Raw genomic sequence first — 15,860 nt, forward strand, 5'->3', positions numbered from 1 at the left:
CGACATTAGATTTGTTTGCTTCTGGTTCTGTCCCCTCTACACCGCTTCTGAATTGTGGCCTTCCAGATGATGACAGGACAAAACAGTCAAGCATTGTTCCCAGCTTTAAGGCATCGTTTCGTGACTTTATGTAAACTACCGTGTAGCCCTCAGCCTGTAAAGTGAAACCAGAAGCTGCTGTTGTAAATGGCAGTTTCTATTTGAAAAGCACCAACGTCTATGGCCTTCTCCATTTTCCAAGTTCTTGTAAATCTGCAGTAACACCTATAACAACTTTAGAGAGAGAAAAGTTACAGAAATCTCAGATCAAACAGGATTTTACGGTTTCCTGTGCTTGTCCGTTCTGAATAAAAGAAAACTAGCTGCACAAATATAGAATTGTTTTCCTTTTTTCAAACAGGATTAACTAATAAAGGAACTGTGGTGTTTGTGGTCACCTCTGAAGCAATGACTGCATGCGTAACTGCTGCTTTTAACTCCGTCTGAGTGGAGTGGACCAGTTGATTACTCTTTAAATTCAGTTCAAACTCTAATGATTTGGACAGAAAGGCTGGGTTCTCTGGTTCAAGGAGAACACAGTCCCACTTTGATGTTGGCATTAAAATCTCTTCGACTCCTTGAAGAAGCTAAATTATCTAGTTTTTGATAGATGTTGACAAGTTTATCCAGAAATTCAGTCTATCAATGTATACAAAACTCCTTGCCCATTTTTTTTTTTTGAGTTATTACAGTTATTAAACTTGGGACCATTTATTTGAATGTATTTAGAGAACTGGACAGAGTGATCCCTCCTCCCTTGCGTTTCCAAATAGGAAGTACCTGCTGGCTCCAAGATGCCAAAATCTTGCCTTGACCTTGCTAATACAATTTTTTTTAATTATATTTTTTCTTTCTCGCAAGTTATTCAACTTATAAACTGACAAATCAGATGCTTTAGTAAAAGAATGTGATATAAACTGACCCCCATTTCAAATGTTTAATTCTCCTCGCTTGGCTCCAACATGGCGACGTCCCCATCATGAAAAAATGGCGACTGAATTGGCTTCATTTCACTGAAGCTGAAAGTACAAAATTTTCTGTGTAGCGTCACAATTGCTCTGTCCAGTTCCTTTGTACAGTCAATTAATTATATTTTTACATAGTGTTTTATTCTGCAATTGTTTTAAGGCACTTTTCATTACAGACTACAATATCAGACATTCATTTATATATACTTTATTTTTTTTCTCATTTTTCTGGAAGGCAAAAACTATAATAATGAGTATAATAGCTATAATATAACTACAATAACTATAATAAGGCATCTTATTATAGTTATGCTGACTACAAGTGGAAATAAACCTCAATTAAAACAAAAAAAAAAAATAAAAACAGAGAGGATAAAAATTGTAGAAATTTCCACTGAGTCAATATTAGATCATCTTTGTGTGAAAGATGAGCATCAATGAATGTATTTCCAGGGTTTATCTCTTGCAAAGTCTTTTCAGAGAAGACTTGCTTTTTAGAGGTCACAAAGGTCAAATTTAGTCCACATAAAGCCACTATTTTATGTCACCATCTGTTGCTGTCTCTCAACGCCAGTACAACTGACTTTGATTGGATATTTTTCCAAAATGTATTGATCATAAATAAAACAACTAGTAACAATAATGAATCTTATATTCTTACAGGATTCTAAAACTAAATTGCATGAAGGTTCAAAATACCAAAATACTAAGTAATTATGTTATTTTCTTCAAAAATGAATTGGGTTGCTGAAAAACACAACACGTTTTACGTTTCTAAACAAATTATTTGATCGTCTTAAGTTTTAAGATTATTAACCTCAGTGTAGCATTTCCTTTGTTAAATCTAACAATTTTATATTGTTTCTAAAGTTTTAAATTTAAAATGTGTCTTTAGTGTAGTTTAATCTTTTGGTTGATGGCATTTATTCAAACACTGTTTAGACAAAGCCGTTGGATTGGTAGGCCTATGGACCAAACTGGACTAAACAATCAGTTATTTTTGTTTGTATTTTCTACTTTTTCTTTGAGATTAAGTTTTTATTTTGTTGCTCCCATACGCATTTCCTGATTTTTTTTTTCTGATTGTGTCCTTCAGTTTGTAGGTTGAATATCTTACCTTTGACTTAGGTTACTAATTGCCCCTTAAGCAGTGTCATGTTAGTCAGAATCTCTTCAGTCAACCATTTGTTTGTCTTGATCTGTAGATTTATCTCATCTGATTCTGTTTCTGTGCTCGTAACAAGCAACAAAGATCTGTTTGTTTTTTCTATGGATTTTGTTTCTTGAGCCTTAATCCTTCCATTTAGGAGAACATATTCAGTTTTTATAAACATACTTAGTCTATAGTATTTATGATAAATCTTCAAAGAACAGCCTTTCAATGCAACGTTTGTTTCAGATTAGTTCATGAATTCAGTTCCTTTTTAAATAAATCTTCATTTTCCCGTGGGTAAAATATTTATTTTGATATGCAACATCTTTTTTACTATCGATGTAAAAGAGGTTTTCCAGTTGTTTATATAACAGTGTCAAAAAAAAAAAAGTTCTAATAAAACAAGTTTTTATTAAAATTACAAACTGGTCTCAAAGCCCTAGCAAATGGCTTCATGTGTCTGAATGCAATCTAATTTAATAATAATTAATTTAAAAGTAAGATACCAGCACACCACACCCAAAGCTTTTGTGTGGCCGTCTGGTATTTTGGGATATGTGACTTGGAGCAACGTTCTGCTTCTGTACGCACAGAGAGCCCAAGCCCACAGCCACACAGGTAATTGGAGAGTTCCTGTTTTCTGGTACATTTAAAGGTAAAAGGTGGACCAGTTTTAGAGGAACATTTAAACAGACTTTGAAAAACAGTGGCTGGAAATGGAGCCTTTAAAAGGATACAGCTGTGGCTTACTAAACACACGTGAAGGGAAGTGCAATCAGCACTGTCATCTTCACTTTTCTCTGCCTCAAAAAACCTTAACAGTGCAACATTTTGATTAATATAACTTAAAATAAAATCTCACTTGTTTCTAAAGTTAAATATTGAGTTGTATTCTTGTCAGGGTTAAGTGGTTATATTTAAAAAATGTTTTTGTCTTCAAAGAAAGCTAGCATCTCAGATTACCATCAAATTTGGACAAGCTGTACCACTCCTAATGACACACACACCTACACACACGTTTGCACATGCACAGGCAGGCTGATAGAGTTGTTGACACCAATGAGGAGACGGGGTACAAAAATATGAAAGTAGCTGAGCTGGCCTGGTTGGCTGCTGGCTCAGCAAGCCTGCAGGTGTGGTACAACCTGGTCAGCCAAGCGGTTTTCTGGCAGCTGTAATAATACACCCGAGGCCCTTTCAGTGCACTCTTGGACAGATGAACTTTACTCACACAGTGTGTGTCTGCTACTTTTCTAATGTTTTGTTAAACTATAACTATAAGGAGGAGAAATTCTGGAGGGAAATACATGAGGTGATCCAGGGTCTTTCTAGAGAGGAGAGGGCGATGATTGGGGCACTTGGGTGATAGAAATAGAGGAAAGGAGGAAGCGATGGGGAAGTTTTGATGTTCAAAACTAAAGGACAGATGAGGTTGAACTAAAGGAATGTGGAAATGGAAGTAGAGAGCATTTCTATGCAGAAAAAGAGTAGCAAAAAGGTTTGTGCCCGCGATTTTTTAGTCAAGACTAGTATCATTATTGGCAAAGATAAATAAATCATCAATATAGACTTATTTAAGCATTAGTCATAGTAATTTGGCTAAGAGAACTGCTGTTTTAATATTTTTCATAAGTAATGGCCTTTCACTCTGTTGCTCTCATTTACCACCTTTCCAAAGTCTTCAGCCGCCTCCTGTTCCCCCATATAAAATCTTCTAGCTCTGCCATAAAAGTGACATAAAAGTGGAGGGGGAACAACACAAGTTGATTATATCTTGTGTAGATGTATATCAAAAAGAGATGTGTGACTGTAAAAGTCATGGCTGGGGAACAACATATAGGATGGTGGTGTGTAGAATGACTCTGGTGGTGAAGAAGATGAAGAGGACAAGAGCAGAAAAGAGAACCAAGTAGGGGAAGTTTAGGGTAAAGCTAAAGGGACCAGAGAGACTTGGGAGGAAGGTACTTGTTGTGTCATATATGGAATGAATTAAACAGATAAGGAGCTGAAGTACCAGTAGGTGTGTAATGATAGGACTAGATGGAGGCGAATAACTTGATGTAGCGACTCCTAGAGGGAGCAACCAAAAGGCAAAGAAAAAGAATGACCTTTTGACTTTAAATTCAAATTCTACACTGGAAGTTCAACATTTAGCTTTCATCCATATAACGTGTGAGAAAATGCAGTGTAGATTTGCAGATGTTTATTTTATTAGCAAGAATTAAAGTGCCACAATTAGAATTAGCCTGATTTCTTTTTGTTCCACTCGTCTGTGAAGCTTCGACTGAGTCACATATTAAAGTTTACACTGTGTGCTGTCATTACCACACTGCTGTGACTCCATAAAACGGGTTGTAAATATAGCTAGGCCTCCCAATTAGCCCAGTCACTTTCTTTGCTCTTTTATCTCGTTTTCCTGTAAGTTTTTCCAGTTATTTTGTCGCTCATCTACAGTATCCCCCAGGGATCACTTTTAGTTTATTTTACTTAAAAGTAAAGATTTGTGAGATGATTTGACTTCTTTTTAGTAATTCATGTTGTTAGCGCTGGTTCCTGTGTCATCTCTTTTCATTTTCCTTTTTCTTAGCTTGTCCCTAATGTTCAGTTTGTCCCCGCCTTCATGCTGGATGTAATTTCGCAGAGAAGATGGTTGTGTTTAACTACAAGTTTCTTGCGGCTGACCCCAATGTTATATTTAGTCAAGGGCTGCAGTTAGGCTACAAAATGACTGAGATCACTGGTGGTGGCTACTCTCCCTCATCCCCTGTGCATGTGAGTGTGTGTTTTTGAGGCTGACCAACCATAGTGAGCACTTCAAGCACATCCCCGTGAGAGCAGGTTCCTTGCAGACAAACAGGGTGTGGCTTGGGTTTGTCATTGGGATTCGGAGCCTAGATTTGAGCACAAACAGGAAGAAAACTCACAGATGTGGTAGATGTGTGTAGTGACGAGTTTGACTCATTTGAGGTACTTTTGTCACCAATGAGATGGGAAAATGTCCAGATGGGACTCGGAAAGAAACCCGGAAAAGCAATTAAAGTAGGGTTTCATTTCAACAAAAGTGTGTGTTTTTTGTACATTTTAGGATCCTAAGTGATTGAAATTTATTTGGAATACTTCATTAAAGTTTTCCCTCTTCCTTTTTACTTCAGAAAAATTTAAGGCTGTGATGTTTTGGATGTGTTTGCAGCACAGAAGCCTTCAGTGCCGAGCGTGGAGCGCGGGAGGGGGCCACCAAGGTGATGATTGTGGTGACAGACGGAGAGTCCCACGACGAGGACGAGCTTCCAGACGCTCTGATGGAGTGCGAGAGCCGAAACATCACCAGATACGCCATTGCCGTGAGCACGCCTCAGCAACTTTTGAGCTTCTACAACTGCTGTTTCTGGATCTTTGTCTGTTAAACATGTTGTGGACAACAAACAAACAACAAAACCGACCACATCATCAGCGGGTGTGGAGAGCATTTTTGACAGCTCAATATTCCAAAAATAACATCCCTAAATTGCTAAATTAGCCCCTTGCCTTTACTGAAATAGCCACGTTTGTGATGCTCAGCCCCACTCGACACCACACAGAAAAAAGGAAGTGGTAGCAGAGTTTGGAGCGGTCAGCGATGGAACCCCTCCCTGCACCACAAAATTAACTGAGATTTCTTCAGAACCTCAAATAAGAGAACATGACCCAAACATATCAGTTCTAGACAAAGATTTCAGTCACATTGGGGTGGCTTTGGCCCAGATATACAAGACTGCCATGTCAGTGACCACAACTTGCATGTTACATGTCAAAATTTGACAGTCATCTATTGATGAATACACTCAAATATCAGTCTGTGGAAAGAATCAAAGATTTTACAGTGAAACTTTACTTTCAGTCCTTAAAATCCCCACTCTGGTCATCTTTTGATCTACTTTCAAAGCATTCCCAGTGGTCTTTTAATTATGATGATGCCGTTTTTAACCAAAATAGAGAAAAGCTGTGTCACTTCCTAGGACAGGGGTGGGCAAACTGCAGCTCGAGTACCATATGCGGCCCATCAAACTGTTTAATCTGGGCCTCCAAATGAGAATACATTATAATGATAATCTTTATTTGCTTTATTTTCCCTATAATTGTGGTGTTTGCACTATGGATACATTGACTTTTGTTTAGGTGCAGATAATTATCCTCAATTCTGTGGTAGTAGATATAGGGAAACACGTTTCATCAAAAATTTTGACAGGCATCCAGAAGTCCCGCCTCCTATCAAATAATAATTTTAATATACATTTTATATAAAATTAATTGTTCGGAGGTGGGACTTGGATGGGGAGCAGGGTACCTATCAAAATATTTGATGGAAGGTGTATCCCCTTATTCTCTTGTGGTTTTGGAATAACTTATTTTTATTTCTATTTTTTTACATTTATATGTGTTTTTTGAGTTGGACAGTCCCTTTTCCGATCATTCCAACTCCGCATGAATGCAGCATTTCTCTAAGTTTACGTTTTTTCCTGAAGAACATCAAACCATTGGTGGAATTTGCACTAAAATGAGAACTAAAATCACAGTTTTGAAATAAACCCCCAAAATGTTCTAAATTAGTTTTAATCAAAAGTAAAACATTCTATCATCCAGAATTGATGTTATTTCCTTCTCCTATGAGGTGGATTACCAAAACACCCTGCACATCTGGTCCTGGTCTGACCAATCAACTAATTTTAGAGTCCTTTGTGGCCCACGAGGAGATTCAGTCAATAGATCAGAGTGCTCTAGTGTTAAGGCAGACCATAGATAAAGATTTCTATCTCTAATTCATGACTATCCAATTCAAAACTGAACATTCTGAAACTTTAACATTTTTTTGTCATCCCAAAATGACTGTTTGACCAGTAAAAGAAAAAAAGTTGTATGTTCAGCCTATAATCCTGAAAGGACTGAAGGAAAACAGACGGACCGATGAGGTGGACTCTGTGTGTTTGCCCAAAGAGTCCCAGTGATGACATGTGATTTACATCATGTAATGTGTTTGACGTTGCATTCTGCGCTGCTGTTTTCAGCTGTGGGGAACGTTGAGTGGAAATAGTCAGAACTCACTTACTGGAACAATCCACTGGAAGAATGTTTATCACCCATAACTGCAAAACAAAAATGTTCTAGTGTGTGAATATTTCTGTAAGGAATTGCGGTCATACTTTATTGTATCGATGGTTCAGACAAAAAAAAAAACATATTTTACAATTTAGCAGTGTTCTTTCCCTCTTTCGACTTCTTTCTTGGTAACGTTTTTTGGGTCACGTTCCTGCCAAAGCAAGCACAGTGCGGTTGGCTGCATGGAATTTTAGCTTCTATAAGACCTCAATGTACATATTTATAAGAGGGCACTAAACACGTTATACATTACACCTCCCCTACCCTTTGAAAACAGAGGATTTCCTTATGTTTCTTGGCAGTCAGAGTCACAGAGGGGACTTAGGGGTTTGCTTTCTCTTATGAATTTTTTAAAATAAACTTTAGTTAAAAAGCTCCTGTTAGTACATCAACTTTGTGTTCTCTTTACCACTGCTACCTCTTTAAAATAGTTAACAAGTCAGAAATGTTAAAAACTTAACACTTTTTTCAGTTTTGAGTTATCTGCTTTTCTTTTTGCTTCATTTTTCCTGCTTCAGGTTTTGGGGCATTATATCCGGAGACAGCAGGACCCAGAGACTTTCATAAATGAGATTAAAACCATCGCCAGTGACCCGGATGAAAAGTATTTCTTCAATGTGACAGATGAAGCTGCGCTGAACGACATTGTGGACGCACTGGGAGACAGAATATTCAGTCTTGAAGGTGCTGTTAGGCTGTGCTAATCAAGAGCCCCCAAAACATCAAACTGCTAAAAAAGGAGCCTAAAAATAGGAAAATAACTCTGTTATTGAGAAGAAAATTACAAAAAAAATAGTAAAATTATGTGTCCACGCAGCAAGTCATTTTTATTTAATAAGAAATCTCATAATAAGATCTTAAAATCAAGAAACGAGGAGTTCCACACAAGCATTCACAAAGGGAAAATAAGTTAAAGATGCTAAAAAAGCATTTTTTTTGCCAGTCCTAAGCAAATAATTAATATTTTGGGAGTTTTTATGTACCTAATTGTTTATTTTAATTACAGTGACAAAAACTTGTTATAAAAGTGTCTAATATATAAAGGTGTAATAGTTGGAAATGAGCCATTTTAGCACAAAATAAGAATTTGATCTTAGTTCAAGTTGTCCATCTTAACAAATCCTCATCAAATTTAGCACTTAAGGAACATAAGTCTAAATATCTCTTTCCAAATTAATGACACTGAAAGTCAGTCTAACTTGTAAACATTTATTAAACATTTTATTAAACATCCTTAAAACTGAACTAAAAGTCATAGAAGAATTTATGATTTTTTTCTTCTTTTTGAGTCTTAAATCAAATTTTTCTCTTGTCAAGAGCATAAAAAAAGGGATTTTGACTCTTCTTGATTCTAGCTCAATGATGTGCAACTTTCAATGCTTATAGAGAAATTTGGGTCAATTTTTCACAGACCAAAACCACTGAGGAGCCACAAAGTCTCACTTCATCCTTTAGAAAATAAGACAGATTTGTATTTATGTCAATGCTACCATTATGATCACCAATAATTAACTTCTAGTGTATGAATAAAACATAAATATAAAGAGAAAATACATTTTCTTTCAAAATATAAAACAGTTTATAACTTCTGACAGAGGTTGACATGATTTCCTTTCAAAATAAAAGACACCTAGTGTCACATAGAATCAGTTCAATGCTGCCAATGTGGAAGTAGATAATGTCAGCAGTGATTTAAAAAGAAAAACAATATTTTACTATTTGTGGTAGATCCCTGCAAATATACACGAGTCCAAAAAGTTCTGATTTTTGAAAAAAAGCTTGGAAAGGTTTAGCAGAGCAAAGATACATTAAACAACTTAAAACCTTGTAAAATATCTTGAATTTCTAAAAAGGTTTATAAAAAAGGTTTTAATTCTTTGCAAGTATCAAATGGTTTGCCGTGTATCAGTTTAATGCAAATGTAGTTTAGTTTTTTGTGTTATACTATGTCATGAGATTATTTTCTTTCCCTTAATAATATTTCGAATGGACAGAAACTGTGTGAGAAAGGAAACGTCTGTCGTCTGCTGTCTTCTCTGCTATAGGGAGTGTTAGATCCTGAGAGGCAGAGGAAAGGGAAAGGAAGGGAGTGAATGAAAAAAAACATGACACAGCTCCAGAACTGACATGATGTCCACCTTTAGGTACACTGGGCTACAATGAGAGCTCGTTCCATCTGGAGATGTCCCAGATTGGCTTCTCCACACACACACTGGATGTGAGTCTGCAGTCCCATTATGGTCATGCTGTTTGGTGTTTTTGATGTATATCTTATCCAAGCTTTCTCCCTTCCTCAGGATGGGATTCTGTTTGGGATGGTGGGAGCGTATGACTGGGATGGCGGGGTGCTGAAGGAAGGGGTTAATGGAAGAATCGTGCCTCCCAGAGAAGCCTTTGAAAGCGAGTTTCCGCTGGAGCTGAAAAACCATGCTGCTTATTTAGGTATCAGTGTCATTCCATCTAAAATGAGGCCGTTTGATGTCTCTTGTCTTTAAGAGTAGAACGTGTGTTTCTGAAAATGAAGGTAACATTACCAAAAGAAATACCTAACCATCTATTGTAAAAGTGTTCCCAGTGGTCTTTTAATTATGATTACGTAGTATTTAGCCAAAATTGAAAACCTTATGTCATTTTCTGGGACATAGTTTCTGCAGAGCGGCAGTAGTTCAACAGAAATTTGACTCTGAATTGTGGGCGGGACTGTTGGAGCAGAGCAAGTCCACTCCCACCTCCCGTCACCCATCTGCTTACACTCTCTCGCGCTACCTTACAGCCCCTCACACCCCTAACTTAACATTACTGGTGCAGCAAAAATGGCAACCAGTATTAGATCTATCCAGCTGTACAGTTTTTAGCCGGACGCTAGGAAAATAAAGGCGTACGTGGATTTAGACGTCTACAAATGATAATAGAGAGGAGTAGGGAACTTGTGGCTTCCTATTGTATTTTCTATGTAAAAAAATATTATCCTGCTCCTGATTCGCAACAATTAGAACAAAGAAATATGTATAAATAATATTTTTATCTTAAATTTCTTAATATATGTCTTCCATCATGAGAAAAATTGCTTAAAGTTAAAAACACCAAAAACAACATTTTGATTGGAGTCTGTCTTTAAATGCTGCTATGTGACAATAAGTTGAGATTTATTATGATATTTATAAAGTTTCTTCATCCAGCAGCACAAACAGTACAATGGTCTCTAAATCTCCCAGATGTTTAGGTTTCATGTTTCTGATTGTCTTCTGAGACTTGCCTGCATTTGTTTTCCATTTTACAATTACAGTAACTCCAGTCCCCCTTTTTACAGCTGCTATTAACATGCTTCGGCTGATGTGATCTTAAGTGGGACTTTAAAGTACATATGTGAATAAAATCAGGAAACGTTCAGCTGCCATTGTTCAGACACCATGGTGGTCGGGTATGGAAACATATGGGGGGCTATAAAAACGTAGAGATCTTCAACTGGAAGAAAGAAGAAAAAGAACATGCAAAAATAAAATGCTGGAAAAAATCTTGAAAGTGCAAAATCTGATATTGAAATTAATCACTTATAAGATGTACCCTGTTTTTATTGTGAAAAGGAAATTCTAGTGGAAAAAAATGCAAACATGATCAAAATATAACAAACATACTTGACAAAGGAAAAAAGAAAAAAAAAGGCCAATAGGAGTGAGACTTACAGGACAAACTCATTAAAATAAACTAAAACCTTTAATTTCAGACATTCATGTTTTTACATTAATATTGCATTGTGGGTCAGCAGCAAACAACACTTCCACTTCCAAGGAGTCAAAAACTTAAGTGCAATTCTCTACAAAGTGGTTATTAAACGTTTAAACAGCTGAATGTTGCAAAGGTATTTCTCGTAAATGCACATGGGCTGCACATCAGCACTATAAAAGAGGTCAAATTAAAACTTTTTTTTTTTTTTAAATGTTGTTTTTTAGGATGCAGTTGTATGTGAAGTGTTTGTATGTGTGCAGGTTACACAGTGTCCTCGGTGGTCATTGGAAACTGGAGGACGCTGTATGTAGCTGGAGCTCCCCGATTCAAACACAAAGGCAAAGTGATTCTGTTTGATTTCACAAATGACAAAGGTGTCGATATTGTGCAGGCCATGAATGGTGAACAGGTAAAAACACTCAATGATTGTTGCAGCTTAAAACAGCAATCATGTTTCACATTCTGCAGCAAGGGCTCCATCTGGTGGACACACCATGCAATGACATGTATCTGTCTCCAGATTGGCTCTTACTTCGGCAGTGAGGTGTGTGGGCTGGACATCGATCAGGATGGCATCACTGATGTGCTTCTCATTGCTGCTCCCATGTTCCTCAGTTCTGGGAACAAGGAGGCCGGTAAAGTCTACATCTACTCACTAAGTGGGGTAAGAGCCACAATTACAGTAACACAATTCCTGTTTGATTTGGGAAATCACAACTCTTCTGTCTTTCACAGGAGGGTTTTTTTGTACCAAACGGTACCCTGAAGTCAGATAAAAAGTCCCAGGATGCCAGGTTTGGCTATGCACTGGCAGCTGCTCCTGATCTGAACCATGATGATTTCTCTGACTTGGTGGTCGGAGCACCTTTGGAGGATGAGCACATAGGTGCCATCTATATTTATCATGGAGATGGGATTTACATCAATAACAACTACAAGCAGGTACATCTCATTTAGGTTCTCCCTGAAGCCCACGAATGCCTCTCAGAGTTTGGTTAAACTGAAGTCTGCCTCTCCATCCTCACAGCGGATACCGGGGTCATCACTTCACCCCTCCCTGCAGTATTTTGGCCGCAGTGTGAGCGCTCGATTGGACTTGGATGGGGATGACCTCATAGATTTGGCAGTGGGAGCACAGGGCAATGCTGTGCTGCTAAGGTGGGCAGACACAGACTGAAGGACAGCACTACTGTTCATGATCTGCACTGCTCAAAGGAATAAAGGGAAACCTACAAAAACACATCCTATACCTGAACGAATGAGATAATCTCCTTAAAAGCTTTATTCTTTACATAGTTTCATGTGTTGACAACACAACCACACACAAATTATTAATGAAAATTAAATGTTTTAGCCTATGGAACAGTGGATGTGGAATCATACTTGAAATTAAAGTGGAAAAACACACTACAGAATTATCTAATTTGGATTAGTGGGTGTGGCCTGCACATCCTCATATGACTTCCCTTCAACACCTGCTTCTGATGAGATAACTCCTAGACAGTCTGTTGTTTGTGGTGGATGGACTGATACATGATGTCCCAGATGTGCAGATTTAGTCCCGTTTGTCAGTGTGAACCTGCTTTCATCTGTGAAGAGCACAGGACGCCAGTGGCCATTTTTCACAATTTTAATGTTCTCTAGCAAATGCCAAACGTCTTGCATGTGTTAGGCTGGAAGAACAATTCCCACCTGTGAACGTCGGGCCCTCATTTCACCCTCATGGAGCTTGAGTCTAACAGTTTGAGCAGACACATGCACATTTGTGGCCTGCGGGAGGTCCTTTTGAAGGGCTTTGGAAGTTATCCTCCTGTTTCTCTTGGATCAACACTCTGTTGTTTAGATGTTCCCTTTATTTTTTTAGGCAGTGTATGTGTCTGTAAATATACAAGTTGGTTTTACCTAAACTGACCCAAAAGAAGGAATACAAGCAAACGACCAGCTGTTTCTCTGGTGTAATGCCCCACTTTCTCTTCCTTGTGTCTCAAAGTTCTCGCAGTATCGTCCAGGTCCGAGTGAGCCTGTCTTTCCAGCCACATTCCATCAACGTCATCCAGAAGACCTGTCAGAGGGGCGGCAGAGAATCCGCCTGTCTGAATGCCACGACCTGCTTCTCCGCCGTCTCCCGCTCACCTGGATCCAGCAGCAACATTTTTGGTAGTTTTCATAAAATCCATGCTAAAATAGTAACATGAATATCCAATGAAGTGTGGCATGTTGTGTACTACAAAATCTGAATTTTAAGAAAGTAAAAGAAGAAATTTAGCTTTTTTTTGTCTTGCAAGAAAAACTATAGAAAAGTTGCATTACCTGCAATAATACTAATGTAAATGCTTTTGACTGAAAGTAGTCGCTAAACATGCAGAAGCTTTTTACTGAAAATGGTGACAGAATTCGCTGAATAGATTTGCTGAAAATTCGCAAGCTGTGTGCAAAATGCTAAATTTGCTAAAATACAGGAAATTTTGTTAGTTATAAAAGAGCGCTGAAGTTGAACTACATTTCTGAAAATGTTGTCATAAAATTGCTTATAAGTCCCTAATCCATTCCAATTTTGCAAAAAATATTTAGTCCGTTGCTTAATATTAGCTAAACTCCAAATTAGCTCCAAAAAAGCTTAGTAGATGCTAAATTAGCCAAAAAAGCTTTAGCTAGTTGCTTAAGCTAAACTCCAAAATAGCCTAAAATTCCTCAGTAACTCAATTAGTCAAAAACGTTAGCCTGTTGCTAAAATAGAAGCTAAAGTCTAAATTAGCCTATAAAAACTTCAGCAGATAACAACTTAGCCTAAAAACGTTAGCATGTTAGCAAAATATTAGCTAAACTCCAAATTAGCCCCAAAAAGTAAAGATTCTAAATTAAACAAAAAAGCTATTGATTGCAGTAATATAGCTAAACTCCAAAATAGCCTAAAATTCAGTAAATTAAATTAGTCAAAAACGTTATCTTGATGCTAAAATAGAAGCTTAACTCTAAATTAGCCATAAAAACTTAAGTAGATAACAAATTGGCCAAATGTTGCTAAAATATTAGGTAAACACTTTTTTTTTTTAATTACTATGAAGATGAAAACATAGTCCATGATTATATTTGAAGGCTTGTTGCTAATCTACTTAAAATTTTGAAATTTGAAGACTTCTCATTCATTTCCTGTGGGGCAGATTTTGCTTAGTGATTGAGTTTTTACATGCCGAAAAACGTACAGTAAGCAGGAGAATCATTGTGTGAATGCTTACTAAAAGTTGTTCAAAAGATAAATAATGAGAAAATATCTTAGTGAATGGAGTGTTTGTTTCTTAAATTAAGTTTTTTTTTTTTTTGTCAACGGGGTAAGAATTTTGGATTTATTTTTAAGGGGCCTGTTTTTGCCGTGTAAATGCTGAGCATCTGTTTTCTAAAAATCTCTTCCAGATTTGTCAGTGACGGCCACATTGGATGACCGGAAGCTGTCAGCTCGGGCTTTGTTTGATGACAGCTCCCACCGACAAACCCAGCTTTCAGTCCAAGCCGAGATAGGAAAGACGCTCTGCTATATACTTCCCTTTCATGTCTTTGTGAGTGTGGGGGCACACAATCTCAAAATAATAATAAAAAAAGATGATTAAAGTAATACTTTTATTTGTCAGGACACAGCGGATTACATTCGTCCCATTACCTTCTCACTACGATTTAAGATCAACAACACCAAGACCGGGCCTGTGCTGGATGAGGGATGGAAAAACACTATCAATAAATCTGTAAGTGGACACTTTTGCCATCCCTTTTTTACCAATTACCAGTGCTTCACCTCCACATACCTCTCCCCAGATTCCCTTCTTCAAAGACTGTGGGGAGGATGATGTTTGCACACCAGATCTGGTTCTGAGTGCACACATGGACATCTCTGGGACTCGGTAGATATTTTTAGATCCTCCTTTTGATTTTAGGCTGAGGAAGCATCCAGTCGGTTGTCAGGTCTGAGTTTCAATGTTTTTCCCCCTCAGACAGAAGCCTTATGTGATTCGCAGCACGCGTAGGCGTCTGGCAGTTGAAGTGCAGCTTCAGAACAGACTGGAGAACGCCTACAATACCAGCCTGAAGCTGCACTATTCACGAAACCTGCACTTCTCCAGCCTGAGCATTCGGGTAACTCACATTATGTTTGGATGCATCAAATCCTCTGTATTTTGTATGTCATCTAATTTTTGTTGTTTTTTTATATAGGAATATGCCAACTTTAAGATAGAGTGCACAGCACTTGGCTCAAACAGCCACTCATGTAATGTCAGCTACCCAGTGTTTCGCTCTCAGTCAAAGGTGAACAAATCACTCCATTGGTCTCATACTTCCCTTTCCTCAGGCGAAGCTTCAGGTTATTCTCTCCTCTTTTCAGGTGAACCTTTTGCTGGAGTTTGAGTTCAGCTGCACTTTTTTGCACAGTCGTGTCCAGATTAAGATCAACGCTTCCAGGTAGCCGCACATTTTTACAAACCTGCAGGGAAACTTTTACTGCAACCTTTTGCTCTGGTCTTGCAGTGACAGCATCGAAAGACAGGAGACTTTAGGGGATAACAGCGTCCAGCTGCAAACTTTTGTTCAGTATGAGCCGGAGCTGTATGTTAGTAGGTGAGACAGCTTAGTATAAGCTTCATTCTTTTCGTTTTTGTTGCTATTTAAGTGTTTACTGGCTTGTTCTTTCTGCAGCTCCTCTAATCTGAACCGCTATGAGGTCCACCCCACTCGGACGGCATCAGAAGCAATTGGGCCAGAATTTTTCACTTACTTCAGGGTAAATGTTTGATTCTAATAAAAAATGTTTGACAGTATAAAAATAAAAATCCAACCTCTTTTTTTTTTTTTTT

The 15,860-nt window shown here is 37.8% G+C and overlaps 1 protein-coding gene across 1 annotated transcript in view; it reads left to right on the plus strand.

Annotated features, from left to right (window-relative positions):
- Positions 1 to 15,860, plus strand: part of itga10 (integrin, alpha 10) — a 32,841-nt gene that overhangs the window by 15,166 nt on the left and 1,815 nt on the right. The window contains exons 8-24 of the mRNA XM_024268020.2: positions 5,351 to 5,501; positions 7,812 to 7,977; positions 9,438 to 9,511; positions 9,591 to 9,735; positions 11,280 to 11,428; positions 11,540 to 11,683; positions 11,755 to 11,961; positions 12,047 to 12,177; positions 13,010 to 13,176; positions 14,431 to 14,573; positions 14,646 to 14,756; positions 14,827 to 14,912; positions 15,003 to 15,144; positions 15,223 to 15,315; positions 15,392 to 15,468; positions 15,535 to 15,624; positions 15,703 to 15,787. Coding sequence (XP_024123788.1) covers positions 5,351 to 5,501; positions 7,812 to 7,977; positions 9,438 to 9,511; positions 9,591 to 9,735; positions 11,280 to 11,428; positions 11,540 to 11,683; positions 11,755 to 11,961; positions 12,047 to 12,177; positions 13,010 to 13,176; positions 14,431 to 14,573; positions 14,646 to 14,756; positions 14,827 to 14,912; positions 15,003 to 15,144; positions 15,223 to 15,315; positions 15,392 to 15,468; positions 15,535 to 15,624; positions 15,703 to 15,787 — 2,161 coding nt within the window. The remainder of the gene's footprint in view (positions 1 to 5,350; positions 5,502 to 7,811; positions 7,978 to 9,437; positions 9,512 to 9,590; positions 9,736 to 11,279; positions 11,429 to 11,539; positions 11,684 to 11,754; positions 11,962 to 12,046; positions 12,178 to 13,009; positions 13,177 to 14,430; positions 14,574 to 14,645; positions 14,757 to 14,826; positions 14,913 to 15,002; positions 15,145 to 15,222; positions 15,316 to 15,391; positions 15,469 to 15,534; positions 15,625 to 15,702; positions 15,788 to 15,860) is intronic.

Source organism: Oryzias melastigma, linkage group LG16 (assembly GCF_002922805.2).
Source record: "Oryzias melastigma strain HK-1 linkage group LG16, ASM292280v2, whole genome shotgun sequence".
NCBI lineage: Eukaryota > Metazoa > Chordata > Actinopteri > Beloniformes > Adrianichthyidae > Oryzias > Oryzias melastigma.